This window comes from Bos indicus, chromosome 4 (genome assembly GCF_029378745.1).
Source record: "Bos indicus isolate NIAB-ARS_2022 breed Sahiwal x Tharparkar chromosome 4, NIAB-ARS_B.indTharparkar_mat_pri_1.0, whole genome shotgun sequence".
Lineage (NCBI taxonomy): Eukaryota > Metazoa > Chordata > Mammalia > Artiodactyla > Bovidae > Bos > Bos indicus.
In genome coordinates this window covers 45043823-45062938 of record NC_091763.1, presented here as the reverse complement: position 1 = coordinate 45062938, position 19116 = coordinate 45043823, and the positions used below count along the sequence as shown (strand labels likewise).

At 38.0% G+C, this 19116-nt stretch overlaps 1 protein-coding gene across 2 annotated transcripts in view; it reads left to right on the top strand.

The window, feature by feature from the left end:
• The window catches only part of RELN (reelin), a 558072-nt gene that overhangs the window by 465663 nt on the left and 73293 nt on the right, over positions 1-19116 (top strand). For both annotated transcript variants that reach the window (XM_070787714.1, XM_070787715.1), the window contains 7 exons: positions 2604-2744; positions 2851-3028; positions 6484-6568; positions 7416-7598; positions 10338-10509; positions 10612-10714; positions 12421-12650. In XM_070787714.1, coding sequence (XP_070643815.1) covers positions 2604-2744; positions 2851-3028; positions 6484-6568; positions 7416-7598; positions 10338-10509; positions 10612-10714; positions 12421-12650 — 1092 coding nt within the window. The remainder of the gene's footprint in view (positions 1-2603; positions 2745-2850; positions 3029-6483; positions 6569-7415; positions 7599-10337; positions 10510-10611; positions 10715-12420; positions 12651-19116) is intronic.

Genomic DNA, 19116 nt, shown 5'->3' with positions numbered 1-19116 from the left:
AAAGGGGGATATTAGGGAGATTGAATGGAGCTTTCTGCAGGAACTGATGTCTGAGTTGAGTCTGAATTAGGGAATAGAGCTTATCTGATTGAAGAGAGCCTGTGGGAGGTCATATGTGCTGTTGTAAGCCAAAAAAAATCCCAGAGACGAGAAGAAACATGAGTTGATGGGAAAACTCAAGGACTTGATGCTATTAGAGTACAATTGTGAAGAAATAGGCAAAGATGAGGCAAGAGAAGAGGGCGGATGATGAAGGGGGCATGTATTTCATATTAGCAGTTTGGCATGTGCAGGGGAACCATTTAAAGTGTGTTAAACTGAGTGGTGACATGATTAGATTTCCGTTTCAGAGCTACCACACTGGCAGCTGTGTTGCATTGAAGGAGGACTTGTGTAGGGAAAACAATAGCACTTGAAATGCTACTATTGAAATTCCACTTCAAGTCGACTGTGTTTTACATTCCAAATAACTAACACATTTCTGCTGTGCAATCTGTTCCTAAATGAGAGACTGCTACTGCTGTTTGGTAAGGCTGTACATATTTCTGGATAAAGTGGTCTTCTGACAGTATATCCCAGTTAACAGATTGCAAATATAATAAAAAAAAAAAAAAAAAAAAACATGGAGGTGCATCACATCATTCTAGTTCTCACCTTTATGGGAGCCAGGCCCTCAGGAACCAAAATAGAGGCAGAAGTTGGATAAGGCTTCCACTTACTACCTCAGAAACCTTAGGGACAGTAGAACAGAGACTTCATGGCAAGAACTTTGTAAGATTCCAACTTATCCTCATGTTTATCATCCTCAGTCTCTTTTCCAGTACTGAAAAGTTGTAAAAGCCTGAAAGCGAAAACTAATATTCTGCATAGAGTTAAAACACAGAATAAGTTGATAGTTCAAACTGACTTTTCCAAGTCACATATGTTCAGTTCAGTTCAGTTCAGTTCAGTCGCTCAGTCTTGTCTGACTCTTTGCAACCCCATGAATCGCAGCACGCCAGGCCTCCCTGTCCATCACCAACTCCCGGAGTTCACCCAGACTCACATCCATCAAGTCAGTGATGCCATCCAGCCATCTCATCCTCTGTCGTCCCCTTCTCCTCCTGCCCCCAATCCCTCCCAGCATCAGAGTCTTTTCCAATGAGTCAACTCTTCCCATGAGGTGGCCAAAGTACTGGAGTTTCAGCTTTAGCATCATTCCTTCCAAAGAAATCCCAGGGCTGATCTCCTTCAGAATGGACTGGTTGGATCTCCTTGCAGTCCAAGGGACTCTCAAGAGTCTTCTCCAACACCATAGTTCAAAAGCATCAATTCTTCAGCTCTCAGCCTTCTTCACAGTCCAACTCTCACATCCATACATGACCACAGGAAAAACCATAGCCTTGACTAGATGGACCTTTGTTGGCAAAGTAATGTCTCTGCTTTTGAATATGCTATCTAGGTTGGTCATAACTTTCCTTCCAAGGAGTAAGCGTCTTTTAATTTCATGGCTGCAATCACCATCTGCAGTGATTTTGGAGCCCAGAAAAATAAAGTCTGACACTGTTTCCACTGTTTCCCCATCTATTTGCCATGAAGTCATGGGACCAGATGCCATGATCTTCGTTTTCTGAATGTTGAGCTTTAAGCCAACTTTTTCACTCTCCACTTTCACTTTCATCAAGAGGCTTTTGAGTTCCTCTTCACTTTCTGCCATACGGGTGGTGTCATCTGCATATCTGAGGTTATTGATATTTCTCCTGGCAATCTTGATTCCAGCTTGTGTTTCTTCCAGTCCAGCGTTTCTCATGATGTACTCTACATATAAGTTAAATAAACAGGGTGACAATATACAGCCTTGAGTTGACGAATATACAGTCAACTCAAAAAGAGTTGACGTACTCTTTTTCCTATTTGGAACCAGTCTGTTGTTCCATGTCCAGTTCTAACTGTTGCTTCCTGACCTGCATACATATTTCTCAAGAGGCAGATCAGGTGGTCTGGTATTCCCATCTCTTGAAGAATTTTCCACAGTTTGTTGTGATCCACACAGTCAAAGGCTTTGGCATAGTCAATAAAGCAGAAATAGATGTTTTTCTGGAACTCTCTTGCTTTTTTGATGGTCCAGCAGATGTTGGCAATTTGATCTCTTGTTCCTCTGCCTTTTCTAAAACCAGGTTGAACATCAGGAAGTTCATGGTTCACATATTGCTGAAGCCTGGCTTGGAGAATTTTGAGTATTACTTTACTAGCATGTGAGATGAGTGCAATTGTGCAGTAGTTTGAGCATTCTTTGGCATTGCCTTTCTTTGGGATTGGAATGAAAACTGACCTTTTCCAGTCCTATGGCCCCTGCTGAATTTTCCAAATTTGCTGGCATGTGTTCAGAGGCTCTTATATGAAAGAAATGGTGAAATATTTTAAAAGTATGTTTTCTACTCTCCTGTTTTTGGGTCAAGAGTAAACAACATCCAAAATTTGGTATAAAACAAAGTCTCTCAAATAAAACTGGAACCCTGAGGAAGACACTTTTAAAATGAAAGAATTAAATGTTTTGTTTTTGAAGGTTGCCACTCAAACCAAGTATGATTTGTTTGTTTTCTGTGTTGTTTTGTTTTTCTTAGATCTCCCAGGACCCGGTTCAGATGGATCCAGGCCAACTACACTCTGGGAGCTGACTCCTGGGCTATTGATAATGTCGTGCTGGCTTCAGGGTGTCCTTGGATGTGCTCAGGACGAGGGATTTGTGATGCTGGACGCTGTGTGTAAGTTAATGAAATTGGAAGTTTCTTTCTTTGTAATGCAAAAAGAAAGATAATATCTTGATCTCATGACAGATAATGCCTTTTCACCACTCATTTTTTTCCTTAGGTGTGACCGGGGCTTTGGTGGAGCCTACTGTGTTCCTGTCATTCCTCTACCCTCGATTCTTAAAGATGATTTCAATGGGAACTTACATCCCGACCTTTGGCCTGAAGTGTATGGTGCAGAGAGGGGGAATCTGAATGGTGAAACTATCAAGTCTGGAACATCACTCATTTTTAAAGGGGTCAGATAAGATTCTTCACTAGCACTGAAATTCCTGTCTTTTCTCAATGCTCCACACAGATACATTTCTGTTCAGATGATATATTATTGTATATACTGTTACTGTCTTCTAACACATATCATGTTTCCTCTTATATTGACTGAGATCATTTTTTATGATCACTTGGGCATTAAACCGGAGAAGGCAATGACAACCCATTCCATTACTGTTGCCTGGAAAATCCCATGGATGGAGGAGCCTGGTAGGCTGTAGTCCATGGGGTCGCTAAGAGTTGGACACGACTGAGCGAGTTCACTTTCACTTTTCACTTTCATGCATTGAAGAAGGAAATGGCAACCCACTCCAGTGTTCTTGCCTGGAGAATCCCAGGGATGGCGGAGCCTGGTGGGCTGCCATCTATGGGGTCACACAGAGTCAGACACGACTGAAGTGACTTAGCAGCAGCAGCAGCAAGGCATTAAACTCTTCCCTTGCTTTGGTAATCAGACCTTCCTTACATTCTGCTGGAATTACATATGTAAAAATTATATATACACTATTTCTAGAATCTTGGCTTCTAGAATGTAACATTTTGTGTGTTTTCAGATATTTAACTTGAAATATTTTTCTAAATGACTTTATGGAAGATCTTTGCTTTTTCCTTCCATTTTCTTTCTTTTTCTCCTGCCAATACAACCATTTGGTGACTCCAAGAAAACCAAACATTTAAATCAAGTTAAATAGCTTTCTCAAACATCATTAGTGTATTTTTTGTATTTCAACCTAAATGTTGGTTAGAGGGTTATTAAGCAATTATGTGAAACTGTGCTGAGCTGGCACATCTTCGTATGTGAATACATGCCACATCCTGCCCCTCTCAGCTGGTGCAATTGGCTAATCTAGGTGTGCAAATGAAATCTTAAACAAAAATCCACATGGGTCTGTACAACCTTAATGATTAACACCTAACACTTAGAAAATTAGACGCCCTGGAAGTTTTTCAATTATAGTTAATAGATGCTGGCTGTCATTCTTGTTTGAGTCCAGAATTCTTCTCAAGTTTTTAGATGAGATAGAAAAAACACTTTAGGGGTCAGGGAGATTTACAAGTCCCTAGGAGCAGTAAGTGACTGAAGAAATTGAGGTAGGACATTTCAGGATAGAGACTGCTGTTTTGATTGTGTATATTTTAATTCTTGTCTGAAGCTTTAGCTCTCATTACCACCATCTATTTGAAGCAATTGACAAGACCACAAAAGGTAAATCCTGTGATTCAAATATCTTTACCTGATAAAATTTTAGGCAGTAAATTAACCCGGTCTCTAGATCCGATGAACAAGGGAAACATATAGTCTTTTATATTAGTATTAAATATTTTCTCTTTAGCCATCCAAATGCAAGGGCAGCCAAGCATTATATGTGTTGGACATATATTATCTCTCAGTCCTGCAAGATGCAAAGATGGCTAAACATATACCATTCAGTAGGTTGTAGTTTGACCTAGAAAGGCATTCTTTTGTGAAAAAGGAAACGATAGTTTCTTTTCAATGTTTATAGATTCAGGAGTGCTATCTGCTATTAAAATAGCTTTGCATTTAGCACAAATGGATTACTGAACCTGGAAGAGGATCAGAAAAAAAGCATTTGTATGAGCTAGAATATATGTAGAAGCAGGCAATACAGTTCCACTGGGCAATTTTCCATATCAAGTACTTAACTGTAAATAAAATTTAAAATGTGAAAGAAGGATGCTTTCGTATTTCAGATCATGCTGACTTTCAGCAAAATTGCTCCTACAAGATACATGGGAGCAAGTTTATACTCACATTCTATAATCAAGGGTGAAGAGTAATCATATTCCTTTATCTTGATGTTGTCAAGGGATATTTATGAACTGGATCTGTTAACTACCCACCTCGAAGCTTTTTCATTGTAAGATGAAATTACCTTTTCCACGGCCTTAACCTCTATATGGCGCCAAGCTATGAAAACATCCAAGGCCTTAAGCTGATAAGTATATGAGGGAGAGGGTAAAGACTTCAAGACATGAAGGATAGGCAATGACCAAGCATTATGGACTGAGCAGGGCAGTGAATTATTAAGATAAAAGAAAAATAAGAGTGGAAATATAAGGCTTTTACATAACCACCTTCAATCCTGGAAGTTTGAATCTATGCTTTGTATAAATGCAGTTGCTTTTTCATTACGATATCAAATAATTCTCAAATTCTAAATTTAGCATTATCTAGGTATCTCTCCCCAAACCAAAAGATGATTTAATAAACAAAACACTGATATTTTATAAAGGATGGAGGATAAGTTTCAGAATCTGACATATCTGAGTTTGAATTCTACTATTTTCACTTTTGCGATCTTGAGCAAGTTACTGACCTCAGATTTTCCATTTCCTTATGTGCAACAGGAAGATAATAATATGTTTCCCTTATGAGTGATAGGTGTTTTAAACGAATAAAGTGATTGTTTTAGATCCCAGAATGTTGTGGGCATTCAATATGTGGTTGCTCTATAACAGAGAAGCCCATTACAAAATTAGTCTTATTTAAAATTTTTCAGCTATTGAAGAATGTATTGTATAATAAATATTAAGAAGAGGAAGAATTTGGTATCCGTTAGCTGATAATTAAGAAGCCAGTAGACAGTACAGTGTCCACTCAGTATCGACCAGCCCTACACCACCAAAGAGCCACTTCATTCAGAGTCATACTTGAGACTGAAAGGCCTGTTAGTACCTAGAACATTTGCATAGCGAAATTCTATTTTACTGGGCTGTCACTGCAATCCTGCATATATGGAGAAAACAAGCTGTGGAGCTGTCAATCCCAGACAACCAGAAATAGTTAATTAGCAGAAAAATTACTAAAGCCAGTGTGATCGCTTTCCGCCTTCCTTGGCTTCTCTGCATGAGCGCTTCCAGCCTGGGCTTAGGGACTTGCTTAGTTACGCCTTATTTAACTTGACCAACTGGAGGGTGTTGTGTCAGCCTGAATGAGAGCCTCCTGGGGCTGTCAGAGCACGCAAAGGAGTAAGTTCCTAAGACTCTTTGGAACCCTGAAAAAGTTACCTATTAGCTCCTAGCTTCCAGCAGGAGCTGGCACATTTTCTGTCTGTTTCCTCTTTACTCCTCTCACAACATGCTGTGATCAAAGGAGGCTGTGTTTTAAAAAGGCTTATAGATATATAATGGTATCATTTTTGCACTGCTTTCTATAAAAATCACAGCAAAGTGTGACTTAGAGTTGAGTCAATGAAATGTCGTTATTCAAGCATAGGGAATGAAAGCTATTAAAAGGGGAAATGATCAGTTTTTCCTTCCAAACTGGACCAAGTATTGTCTCTTGATCATTATGCATCTATTATATAGCTAATATAAGTTAGATGTATAAAATCAAAGGAAAATATTCTCGCAAATAAAGTAAGATTGCTTAACATGTATGTTTTTTTTTGTTTGTTTGCAGGAAGGACTACGGATGCTCATTTCAAGAGATCTAGACTGTACCAATACGATGTATGTCCAGTTCTCACTTCGATTTATAGCAAAAAGTAAGTCATTTCTATGGGTATGAATTCACTATTTCCCTTCAAGCAAATTTCCCCATGCACGGTTCCTCCTCCACAAAGAAATAACAGATTTTAGGCCCATAAATTTTGTTATATGGGAGAGCCAACATAAATTTGAGTGCATAAGTGTTTGCAAATGTTCTTCTATAATATACATGCATTTTAATGTCGGGGTAAGATTACTACTTATTTTATAATGATTTCATACAGAAATACTAATCATACTAGTCCTCTGCTGGTTAAATTTATCATCACATCCCTGAATCTTTTTTTTTTTTTTTTACCACTTATTTCTAGCTGAAAGAAATTTAAATTTTAAAAATTTAGCTTTTGGAAACTTGATATTTTCTTTCACAGATGTAAACCCCTAAAGCCAACTCTGTCATTCTGACCTTCCATATTAACTAAATAATTTTCCTGACAAATAATGACATTTGGATATAAGGAATTTTCAAGTAGACTTTTGATAATATCATGAGATGTAAATGTTTGACCCTTTGTAGAGCTGTGAAGCCTATAGAATCAAAAATTTTTGACATAATATTTCCTAAATGAAATATAGAAAGATATGTGTTCATATTGAGAAAAAGAAGGAGATAGTACTGTATGAAAAATCCAAGATTTGGTGTGTGTTTTGAGATCTATTTATCCAGAAATTGCAACCCATCATCACTTCAGCTTGCCTCAGAAGCATTTGGACTATAAAGCATCTATGTGAATGCAAGTCAGGTTATGCATTAATGCAAAAAAAAAAAAAAAATAGTCTAAGATTGTACAGTATTCCCATTTTTATCACAATGTGTTTGTGCCTGTGTTTTCTTCTTTCTAGGTACCCCAGAGAGGTCCCATTCTATTCTATTGCAATTCTCCATCAATGGGGGAATCACCTGGCATCTGATGGATGAATTTTACTTCCCTCAAACTACCAACATACTTTTCATTAATGTTCCCTTGCCATACACTGCCCAAACCAACGCTACAAGATTCAGACTCTGGCAACCTTATAATAACGGTAAAAATGCTTAAGTTCTCCTATGGTCAAAACTGATTGTGGCATGTTAACGTGCTTTCGCCTAGGCTGTGGAGGAAGTGTTTGGCAGCTAAGTGACTTCACTGTCAATAGCACATTTTGCATGCTTCACTTTTGAGGAGTTTCAAGGAATATTTAGCTTTATATATCTCTACCTTCATACTTGACTATATATTATCTTCGTGTTTGATTCCTATGCAAATATAGCTAAATCCTGTCATAGAGCTATGCTTTTTAAAAAATAATCCAGCTCTACCATTAGGTACTCATCAGTTGTAACTACATTTTTTACTGAATTCATTTAGGAATACATAGTTCTGAGTGCGGCACTTCGCTAATGAGACAGAACAATGTTAGAGCAAAATGCCATGACAAAGAGGGACTGACACCAAGCAGATAGTGCCTGAGATAAAATATTCTGTCATATACACTTGACTCAGTGATAAGTTAAAGTGAATGTATAATTTAACAGCGTTTTCAAATGCTTAGAGAAAACAATTTTACAGATTTGTAATGTTTTATTGCTTCCTGTATTTCTATTAACTGCTTTTTATAAAGAACCAGACTCTACCAAATTGTACCTTTAGTGGCCTAGGTAAGCACAGAGATATCACATTAAGCGAATTCTTTGCAAAGGTAACACAGAGTGGATAAAAAAAAATGTACCGCCATCTCTAAAACTTAACCTGAGTGTGTCCTTTATAATCAGTAAGTCAAAAAATAAAATAATTGTAACTTATTGTGAACAGAAAAAATAATCTTGTATAATCGCTGAGTCCAAAAATGCAGCCAGTTGTACAGTCCAGAGGATAGTTGTCAGAGGATAGTTGTCTTCATATTAAGTTTGGAATGCTTACCAATTTTTCTTCATTTCTTTCACCAATTGCTTCCAAAACAAGAAAAGGGAAGAAAGTTCCTAGGATTAGAACAGTGACAGGATTAGAGAGGGAAAGGCACATGTGACTTCATTTAAATCATCAGGTTGTTTCTATAGGCTTATATTTATAGATCCTTTTATATATTTTATAAGAATTCTACTAAAAGTAGCAATCAGTGAAGTAGCAACCTTGGGGAACCTTGTTGTTTCTGCTTGGCATGGTCTTATCACCTCGTTTCCAGTTCAATCCAAGCAGTGTTTTGCAAAAGCACTGGGCTTACCCTTCTTATCTACTCAGTAATATCTTCCTTGGGCTTCTCAGGTGGCTCAGTGGTAAAGAATCTACCTGCAATGCAGAGACCTGGGTTCGATCCCTGGGTTGGGAAGATCCCATGGAGAAGGAAATGGCAACCCATTCCAATATTTTTGCCTGGAAAATCCCATGGACAGAGGAGCCTGGTGGGATACAGTCCTTGGGGTCACAAAAGAGTTGGACATGACTTAGCAATAAAACAGCAAATACCTTACTTAAACACCCTACCTGAGTTGCTGCATCAAATTCTATGACAGCCTAAGGAGTGATTTTCCTAATTTTCTGTATGTTCCCATATAGCTCCAACTAAACATACATGTTTGAAAAGCATTAAAGGAAAAATAAAGTAACATATAACAGAATGTTTTCTTCTGTGTAGTTTTTAACAATTAAATAAAGCCGCACAGAGTTGGACACGACTGAAGCGACTTTGCAGCAGCAGCAGCAAAGCTGCACAACAAGCCAGTGTTGTAATGGCCATGGTCCTTAAGCCTAAAGGAAACATGATTCTAAGTCATGCTGCTAAGTCACTTCAGTTGTGTCTGACTCTGTGTGACCCCATAGACGGCAGCCCACCAGGCTCCCCTGTCCCTGGGATTCTCCAGGCAATAACACTGGAGTGGGTTGCCATTTCCTTCTCCAATGCATGAAAGTGAAAGTAAAAGTGAAGTTGCTCAGTCGTGTCAGACCCTCAGCGACCCCAAGGACTACAGCCTTCCAGGCTCCTTTATCCATGGGATTTTCCAGGCAAGAGTACTGGAGTGGAGTGCCATTGCCTTCTCCGTCTAAGTCATGAGTTGACTCTAAAATATCCTGCTGCTGCTGCTGCTAAGTTGTTTCAGTTGTGTCCAACCCTGTGCGACCCCATAGACAGCAGCCCACCAGGCTCCCCCGTCCCTGGGATTCTCCAGGCAAGAACACTGGAGTGGGTTGCCATTTCTTTCTCCAGTGCATGAAAGTGAAAAGTGAAAGTGAAATCACTCAGTCATGTCCAACTCTTAGCGACCCCATGGACTGCAGCCTACCAGGCTCCTCCGTCCATGGGATTTTCCAGGCAAGAGTACTGAAGTGGGTTGCCATTGCCTTCTCCGCTAAAATATCCTGAGTTGCTCCATAAATAGACTAGTTAGTGTAACTCATTTATAAATCCACAGGCTGACCATCCATCTTCATAGATTCAGGCATGTTACAGATTCCCTTAAACCATGAAAGCATAACTCAAAGCCCACTCTTGCTGCTGGAGGGTCCATGGTACCATAGCACTGCTGTGACAGGAAGTGAAGCAAACTCTTACCAGTCTTCTGAAATCAGTGAGGCTCTTTCATGCAATGTCAACTTAAAAGGATTGAAAGCATAATTTTTTCCATACTTTAATCTGATAATACAGTATTATATAGTTTGTGCTTCTTTTTCTAGAAGGCATATGTTTAAACCAATAGTTACTGAGTTCCTTCTGTCCTTTCTTCCTTTGAGCAAAAATGTTCATCCAGTTTTCACCTTTGAAAACTTGCTTTATCCAAAAATGCCATAGGTAAGAAAGAAGAAATCTGGATTGTTGATGACTTCATCATAGATGGAAATAATTTAAATAACCCCGTGATGCTTCTGGATACTTTTGACTTTGGGCCCAGAGAAGACAATTGGTTTTTCTATCCTGGTGGTAACATTGGTCTCTATTGCCCATATTCTTCCAAAGGAGCACCGTAAGTATTTAATTGAAAAGTTAAAAATAAAGCCACTGCTCTGTAGAGATCACAATGAGCTTTTGCCTAAATGGATTCCTTGGTGTTTTCTTGTGTTAACAGTGAGGAAGATTCAGCTATGGTGTTTGTTTCCAATGAAGTTGGTGAGCATTCCATTACTACTCGTGACCTGAATGTGAATGAGAACACCATCATACAATTTGAGGTACTTGACTTTGTACTATTAGTAATGCTTTAAATTTTATCTTGAACAAAAGCTAGGAAAGAGGAGGAAAATCTCAGATGATTTCATGCATTATGACTTTCCATTTTTGTGCAAGGACAAAAGAGGTTTTACATCATAATTCATTTTTATTAGCAGAATGTATTATCCTACTAAAGTTTATTTCTGAATTTTTAGTCCTTTATTTACGATATAATTTCCTCACCTACTACAATGAGAAATTGTCAAATTATTTCAAACATTATAAAAATGAAAAGGACTATACTATTCTTGTGCTATTTTTCACAATTTTTACGTGTTACTTAAGACCCAGGTTAGTGTGATTATAGTCTATACCAGGCCAGCACTTTTGTTTAATATTTATCATGATGTCATGAATTTTACGATAAAATAATGCTTACTATTTTTTTTAATTTCTGTATATTTCATCACTCTTTATGGACTCCTTTTATTTTTCATGACAGAAATTTAAAATGTATAGAAAAAAAAACTTTTATATATTTTAAAAACTTAGATAAAATCAGCAGAACCAAAGATACATTGTGCTAAGGTTCAATAGTCTTAACTTCTGAAGATACTTTTTCATGGTTGAAACCTATACTAATCATTGGACAGGCTTAAATTAGTGCCTAATTGTGTCAACAAAATTTTTAATATTTGCTCTAGATTAATTGTATCCTCTAAATTAGAGTTGTTTCTTTCATCTTAAAATCAAAGACCAAATGATGCCTTAGTGGAGAAATTATTCTCTATTCTAAGCTTTCTGTTATATTTTCTAATTTTTTAAGTAACTTATATAACCTTGTTTTATATTTTCTATTATTTATGCTTTAAATGTTAATAAAAAGTAATATCTATGGCCCTTTCAAGAGTTCTGTTATCAAAAGAATCTAGGTAGAAACAAATGCCTATAGGTGGTAAAGTTTACTCAATCAGAATAGTTTACCCATCAAAAGAAAAGAGGAGTAACTTCAACAAGAACAAAAATTATAGAAATATATCCAGTTGCTATGACAGCAAGAAAATGTTAATCCCAATTGGAAGAGGGAAAGTTTTTTCATGAAAAGAATCGCATCCATTTGTTTAAGTTTTAGTTTAATTCACTTGAAAACATGAAAAAGGAATGAAGTGATTGTTTCCCTCATGTTTAAAAAGTCCTTTCTGAGAATGTTCTCACTATGTTGGGAAATGGTGACAACAATTTTATTTCATTCTGTTTTAATATTGAAAACATACTGGAGATTCTCCATGTGTAAAACTTGGGATTGTTTGAAGGTGTCACAAGATGAAAAATAGAAGGTCTTCCCATCCAGCAGTCTGAAAAAAAAGCTAATGGTTAAAATTAGAGAAACAATCTTTTCACTACAGTTTGTATGGCTTGGCAATGAATGTGGGCTAAAGGTAAATTTTGGAATTCCATGCCAGTCTCTGCCTTATTCACTTCCTAGCTTTTTATAACAATGAGGGAAAATAAATTTTTCATGAGGCCCTTTGAGGTTCTTTATGAAAAAGTATTATTTAAAGGTAATATGCAATATTACTCAGGCAAAACAGATTTTCATGGTGTTAAATATTTCAGCAAGACAGTTCCCAGGAAAATGGACCCTCGAGAAAATAATGAAGTGGTGAATCATTTCAAGGCTTGTTGCTCTGAGGTAATTTGTATCATTTTTTTCTTCTTTGTCAAGATCAATGTCGGATGCTCAACTGATAGCTCCTCTGCTGATCCGGTCAGACTGGAATTTTCCAGGGACTTCGGGGCAACCTGGCACCTGCTGCTCCCCCTCTGCTACCACAGCAGCGGCCATGTCAGCTCCTTGTGCTCCACTGAGCACCACCCGAGCAGCACCTATTATGCAGGGACCACCCAGGGCTGGAGGAGGGAGGTCGTGCACTTCGGGAAGCTGCACCTTTGTGGGTAAGGACCTACTGCTTCCAGCTATGTTTTTCTCATTTCACAGTTTTCTTCACGATGTCATGGCTGACTTGCCACTTAATCAGGGAAATGTCCACCTTACGTTTCTTCCTCAGTTCTCCACTGAAAGCAGATCAGTGGATGTTTAAAACATAGGACACTGAGCTGGCATACTACTAATTCATGGTTTGAGTGTGTGTGGGTGCTCAGTTCTGTCCAACTCTTTGTGACTGCATGGACTGTAGCCCTCCAAAGTCCTTTGTCCATGGAATTTTCTAGGCAAGAATACTGGGGTAGGTTGCCATTTCCTACTCCAGAGATCCTCCTAACCCAGGGATCGAACCCACATCTCCTGTGTCTCTTGCATTGGCAGGTGGATTCTTTTACCACTGAGCCTCCTGGGAAGCTAAAGAACATTTGGCTTGAAGACAGATTTAAAAGAGCACACCGTAGGCAGCACCCTATCCTGAGTTTTATATCTACATGGGTCTTTATTAGATCAATTAAGAAGCAACAGAAATATAGTTTTTCCCCAGTGTTATAATCTGTCCCCCACCTCACAACTTAAATGCAGTTAGAAGTTTTACTTTCAAATATCTACTTATATCTTTTGTGCAAGGAGAGGGCACATATGGAGGGTGGAAGCCGCAGAATATTCCAGGTGTTTCATAAAATATATATATATATATACACACACATAAGCACTCTTCCCCCAGGTATTTCTATTTTTTCAACCTCTCTCAGTATTCTTGTTACATATATGTGACTCTTCCATTGAAAAGTTATTTGGAAGTAAAGAACTTCAATCCCAATAAATATGAAATGAAAAGTATAGTTCAAAAAATAAAACGAATAATATAGGTGAACAAAGAGAGAAAGTCAACAAAGTGGCCTACTTCAGAATTTGTCTTTTCCCTCAGAATAAAGAACTTACTCTTTTGGGGTATTTAAAAAAAAAAAAACTACTAATATTATACTTTCAAGATGGGGATAGATTTACATTCCCCATGTGAAACTCAGCATAATTAGAAGTCTCAAGTCTTCAAGCAAAAGTACTAATACTTAGTACTTTTCCAAAAGGGTGAAAGTGCTCTTCAAAAGTCTTCATTGTCTTTGAACATAAATCCATTCACTCCTCATGATACCATCAGCAAAATTTTTGTAATTTGATTGCTAAGGACTCTAATATTTTATACTATTGAGTATATAATTTATTAATTCTTACTGTTGTACCAGGATACTGTTCTAATTATTAGAAAATCTAATTTAAAAAAAATAAGCATTACTAAATAAAACATCCTCAAGATTCTTTAGAAGTGATAGTCGAGGAAGCAAGGAAAATCTCTGAAGACCATAAGAATAGATAGAGCTGATGACTCAGTCAGCACAACCAGAAAGCTGCTATTAGGGTGTATGGAGGTGGGGTGTGAACCTGTCTATATAAGAATTAGCAGGGGGAAATAGCTCAGGAAAAAACTTTTTACACAAAGTCAATTGTGTTATTTAGGATTATATGTTACAAGAAATATAAAGAGGCTTACCCAAAGCAGTGGAAGAACTTACTAGAAACATGCTAGGAAATCATGGACTCCACTGAGAAAGTGTGAGGACATCAGCAAAAGGAGTTTGTGATCCTTTTTGTCATGTTAATAGTAAGATCACTCATCAAACTCCAGCTCCCATTTTCTAGAATTCTTAATTCTACATTTCTAGAAAATAAAATCTGAGCCAGTCAGCTATGGCCAAAAGACCAAGAGCTGCAACAGAGGGATAGATGCCCAAAGTCCATGTTTATAGGAAGTACTACTGTCCTCTAGTCACTAAGTCATGTCTGACTCTTTTGCGACCCAATGGACTGTAGCCCTCCAGCTCCTCTGTACATGGGATTTCCCAGGCAAGAATATTGGAATGTGTTGTCATTTCCTTCTCCATGGGATCTTCCCAACCCAGGAATCAAACCCGTGTCTCCTACATTATAGGTGGATTATTTACCACTGAGCCACCTGGAAAGCCCTTATGGGCAGTGTAGACAGGGAAAAATGGTTGGATAGCCAATCACTTTTACACCTATGACCTATACCATGGTCATTATGGTATTGTGAAAAGCTCCAGGTTTTCGTTTAAGTGGACTATTAATTTCTTCCAATGGCTCAGGTAAGAATTAGGTTAAATAGAAAACAACCATAAAGATAAGGTGAAAGCCATGAGTTTAGATTGTCTTAACAACTGAGACATGCTTCCGAAAGTTCCTACATGAAAATAATCCATTTTAAAGGCATATGAAATAAGATCACTGCCAAACAGAGGTACTGAATGAAGCTCCCCACCCCAGGACAGTATTCCAGGGTCCCAGAGCCTGCATCACTATCAGTTGATTTTGCCCACCAGGCTGTGCTTATACATGAGGCGTGGTGATATAATTTGAGCAAGAGAAATGCAGACATCTATATTTTTACCTACTGATATTGGGATTCAATTTAAAATATGCCTCCTCTAATTATAAAAGGTACAGAACTTAACCATCTTGTTCTTTGTATTCCATGTGATTTTCATTTCTACGAAAAGAAAGTAAACGTGTTAAGGAGGCATGCCAGCTTTTACAATGGTATAAACTTACCTTTCAAACTGACTTCAACGGTTCCTGCAAAGAGAAGAATTTGCCTTAGAAGTGTTCTCTAGTCCTTGTTCAGGAAAACAGTTAGCACTCTTCTTAAAACCCACACAGGCATGAGTTGCTGGAAGGCAAAAGTTAAATTTTCTCCAACTCAGTGAACCATTCCTTGGTTTGTATTCAACATGGTACATAATAATGGCACAAGTGCTAGATGCTAAGAAAAATATATTACCCGTGTTTAAATCGCCCTTTTATGTGCACTCACAGGATACTAGGTACCAAAAAAACTATACTAAGTGTTTCAGGTGTAGAAATGGCATTTTTGCCATTTCAAATGTCAATTCACATTTGAAGTGTTAAGTATTGAGCTTCTATCACATATTATTCACATCACCCTTGTGTCTTTTTCATTTGGAGTCTTTTTGTCTTTGAAACTTCCTAATTCCTTTTGCTTTATACAGTTTCATAATGAGTCAACCAAAACCCCTATTTAATGAAAGCACTGCTGTGTGCTTGAAATTTAAAGTTTACATTTAAAAAACAGATCCTTTGAATACCACTAGCCTGGGAGAACAGACACTGACATTCACTAGGGAGGGTGGCAGTGAAAAATTTTCAAAATAAGATTTCAGCAGATGGGGAACCACAGTGAAACCAGACCCTTCAATCCATTTATCATAGTGCTTGCAGTTTCTGTGTCAAGACAGGTGAACAATAATAAATATCCAACCAAGGTGGTTCATTTGTATTCAGAACATTTGAATAAATAAAAAGTTCAAAAAAATCCATGTAGGCTTTTATTCAAAGGAAAACTCCAGCCATTTCCCTCAGCTCAGCAGTCTGAAAAGTTCAAAAGGTAGGAAGTGCTTCTTGCCAAGACTAAACTCTGACAGGTATTAGATAATAAAATTTAATTATGAACTGGCATTTTGGGGGCACCTTAATATAGTTGTAGTCTTGATATGAACAATGAAATTAGGGTTAAAATTATATGTGGGAACTTGACTCTGTCTGCTTTACTACCTACTAAACTTTAGAAGTCTAATAAATGTTTCTGATACTGACTTCTAATTTCTGTTTCTCAAATAAAAAATTATTCAGAATTTGGTTTCTATATAATTGAAAATTGGGCCAATTCATAGGGTACTAATATGAGTGCACTGGGTTGGAAAGATCCCCTGGAGAAGGAAATGGCAACCCACACCAGTATACTTGCCTGGAAAATCCCATGGACAGGGGAGCCTGGTGGGCTGCAGTCCATAGGGTCGCAAAGAGTTGGGAACGACAGAGCGACTAACGCTTCTGACTTGTGTCAGTTCAATTCAGTCGCTCAGTCATGTCCGACTCTTTGCGATCCCATGAACTGCAGCACGCCAGGCCTCCCTGTCCATCACCAACTTCCGGAGTTTACCCAAACTCATGTCCATTGAGTCGGTGTTGCCATCCAACCATCTCATCCTCTGTCATCCCCTTCTTCTCCTGCCCTCAGTCTTTCCCAGCATCAGGGTCTTTTCAGATGAGTCAGTTCTTCGCATCAGGTGCCCAAAGTACTGGAGTTTCAGCATCAATGTCAGTCTTCCAATGAACACCCAGGATTGATTTCTTTTAGGATGGATTGGTTGGATCTCCTTGCAGTCCAAGGTACTCTCAACAGTCTTCTCCAGTACCACAATTCAAAAGTATCAATTCTTCTGTGCTCAGCTTTCTTTATAGTCCAACTCTCACATCCATACATGACTACTGGAAAAACCATAGCCTTGACTAGATGGAGCTTTGTTGGCAAAGTAATGTCTCTGCTTTTTAATATGCTGTCTAGGTTGGTCATATGCAAGGAATAAGCATCTTTTAATTTCATGGCAGCAATCACCATCTGCAGTGATTTTGGAGCCCAGAAAAATAAAGTCAGCCACTGTTTCTGCTGTTTCCCCATCTATTTGCCATGAAGTGATGGGACCAGAGGCCATGAGCTTAGTTTTCTGAATGTTGAGCTTTAAGCCAACTTTTTCGCTCTCCTCTTTCACTTTCATCAACAGGCTCTTTAGTTCTTCACTTTCTGCCATAAGGGTGTCATCTGCATATCTGAGGTTATTGGTATTTCTCCTGGCAATCTTGATTCCAGCTTCTGCTTCATCCAGCCCAGCATTTCTCATGGTGTACTCTGCATAAAAGTTAAATAAGCAGGGTGACAATATACAGCCTTGACGTATGCCTTTTCTTATTTGGAACCAGTCTGTTGTTCCATGTCCAGTTCTAACTGTTGCTTCCTGATCTGCATACAGATTTCTCAAGAGGCAGGTCAGGTGGTCTGATATTCAAGAAAAAGAAATGCAAAAAAGCAAAATGGCTGTCTGAGGAGGCCTTACAAATAGCTGTGAAAAGAAGAGAAGAAAAAAGCAAAGGAGAAAAGGAAAGATATACCCATTTGAATGCAGAGTTCCAAAGAATAGCAAGGAGAGATAAGAAAGCCTTCCTCAGTGATCAATGCAAAAAAAATAGGGGAAAACAATAAAATGGGAAAGACTGGAGATCTCATCAAGAAAATTAGAGATACCAAGGGAACATTTCATGCAATGGGGTACAATAAAGGACAGGAATGGTATGGACCTAACAGAAGCAGAAGATATTAAGAAGAGGTGACAAGAATACACAGAAGAACTGTACAAAAAAGAGCTTCACGACCCAGCTAACCACGATGGTGTGATCACTCACCAAGAGCCAGACATTCTAGAATGTGAAGTCAAATGGGCCTTAGAAAGCATCACTATGAACAAAGCTAGTGGAAGTGATGGAATTCCAGTTGAGCTATTTCAAATCCTAAAAGATGATGTTGTGAAAGTGCTGCACTCATTATGCCAGCAAATTTGGAAGACTCAGTAGTGTCCACAGGACTGGAAAAGGTCAGTTTTCATTCCAGTCCCAAAGAAAGGCAATGCCAAAGACTGCTCAAACTACTGTACAATTGCAGTCATCTCACACGCTAGTAAAGTAATGCTCAAAATTCTCCAAGCCAGACTTCATCAATATGTTAACTGTGAACTTCCAGATGTTCAAGCTGGTTTTAGAAAAGGCTGAGGAACCAGAGATCAAATTGCCAACATCTGCTGGATCATCAAGAAAGCAAGAGAGTTCCAGAAAAACATCTATTTCTGCTTTATTGACTATGCCAGATCCTTTGACTGTGTGGATCACAATAAACTGTGGAAAATTCTGAAAGAGATGGGAGTGACTTGTGTGACCATCTCTATATCTAGCTCCTCTGAAAAAAGACTATCTTCTTTGAACTGAGTTTTATACATAATAAAATATACTCAATTATTAATATTTATGGCCTGCTACCTAAATATATAGATTATTTCTAAAGAGTTAACTTATCTTCAGCAATATGATAGGATAATCATCTTACAAGTAAAAAGCAAAATTACTTTTCATTTAAAGATAAATTAAAAAATAAGAGACATTTAACTAAAAATAAACTTGACTTTGTCATTTGTCTCTTTAAAATAATCTTTTGAGGGTCTCTGTTGCCAATAGGACAAAATCCAGAACACCCTAGTGTGGCTCCTAAGGCTTTCCACAAAAAGTGACATTCAGGAAACACTAACTGAGTATCTGCTATGTGTGAAACACTGCACTAGGCACAAAAAAGATTGCAGAAAAGAAACAAGTATGGGTATTGGTCTCTAGGAGCTCCTAGCCAAAAAGGGAAATAGGTGTGCTTTTAAATACTCACAGCTGTGATAGCTATAATAATGGAACCTCCATCAAAATTGTGGAAGATAGAGAAATTAAAGAGCTAGTTAATTACCGTGTTACCTAGCAAATTTACTACCATCCTATCCAAAAAATTGAAAACAG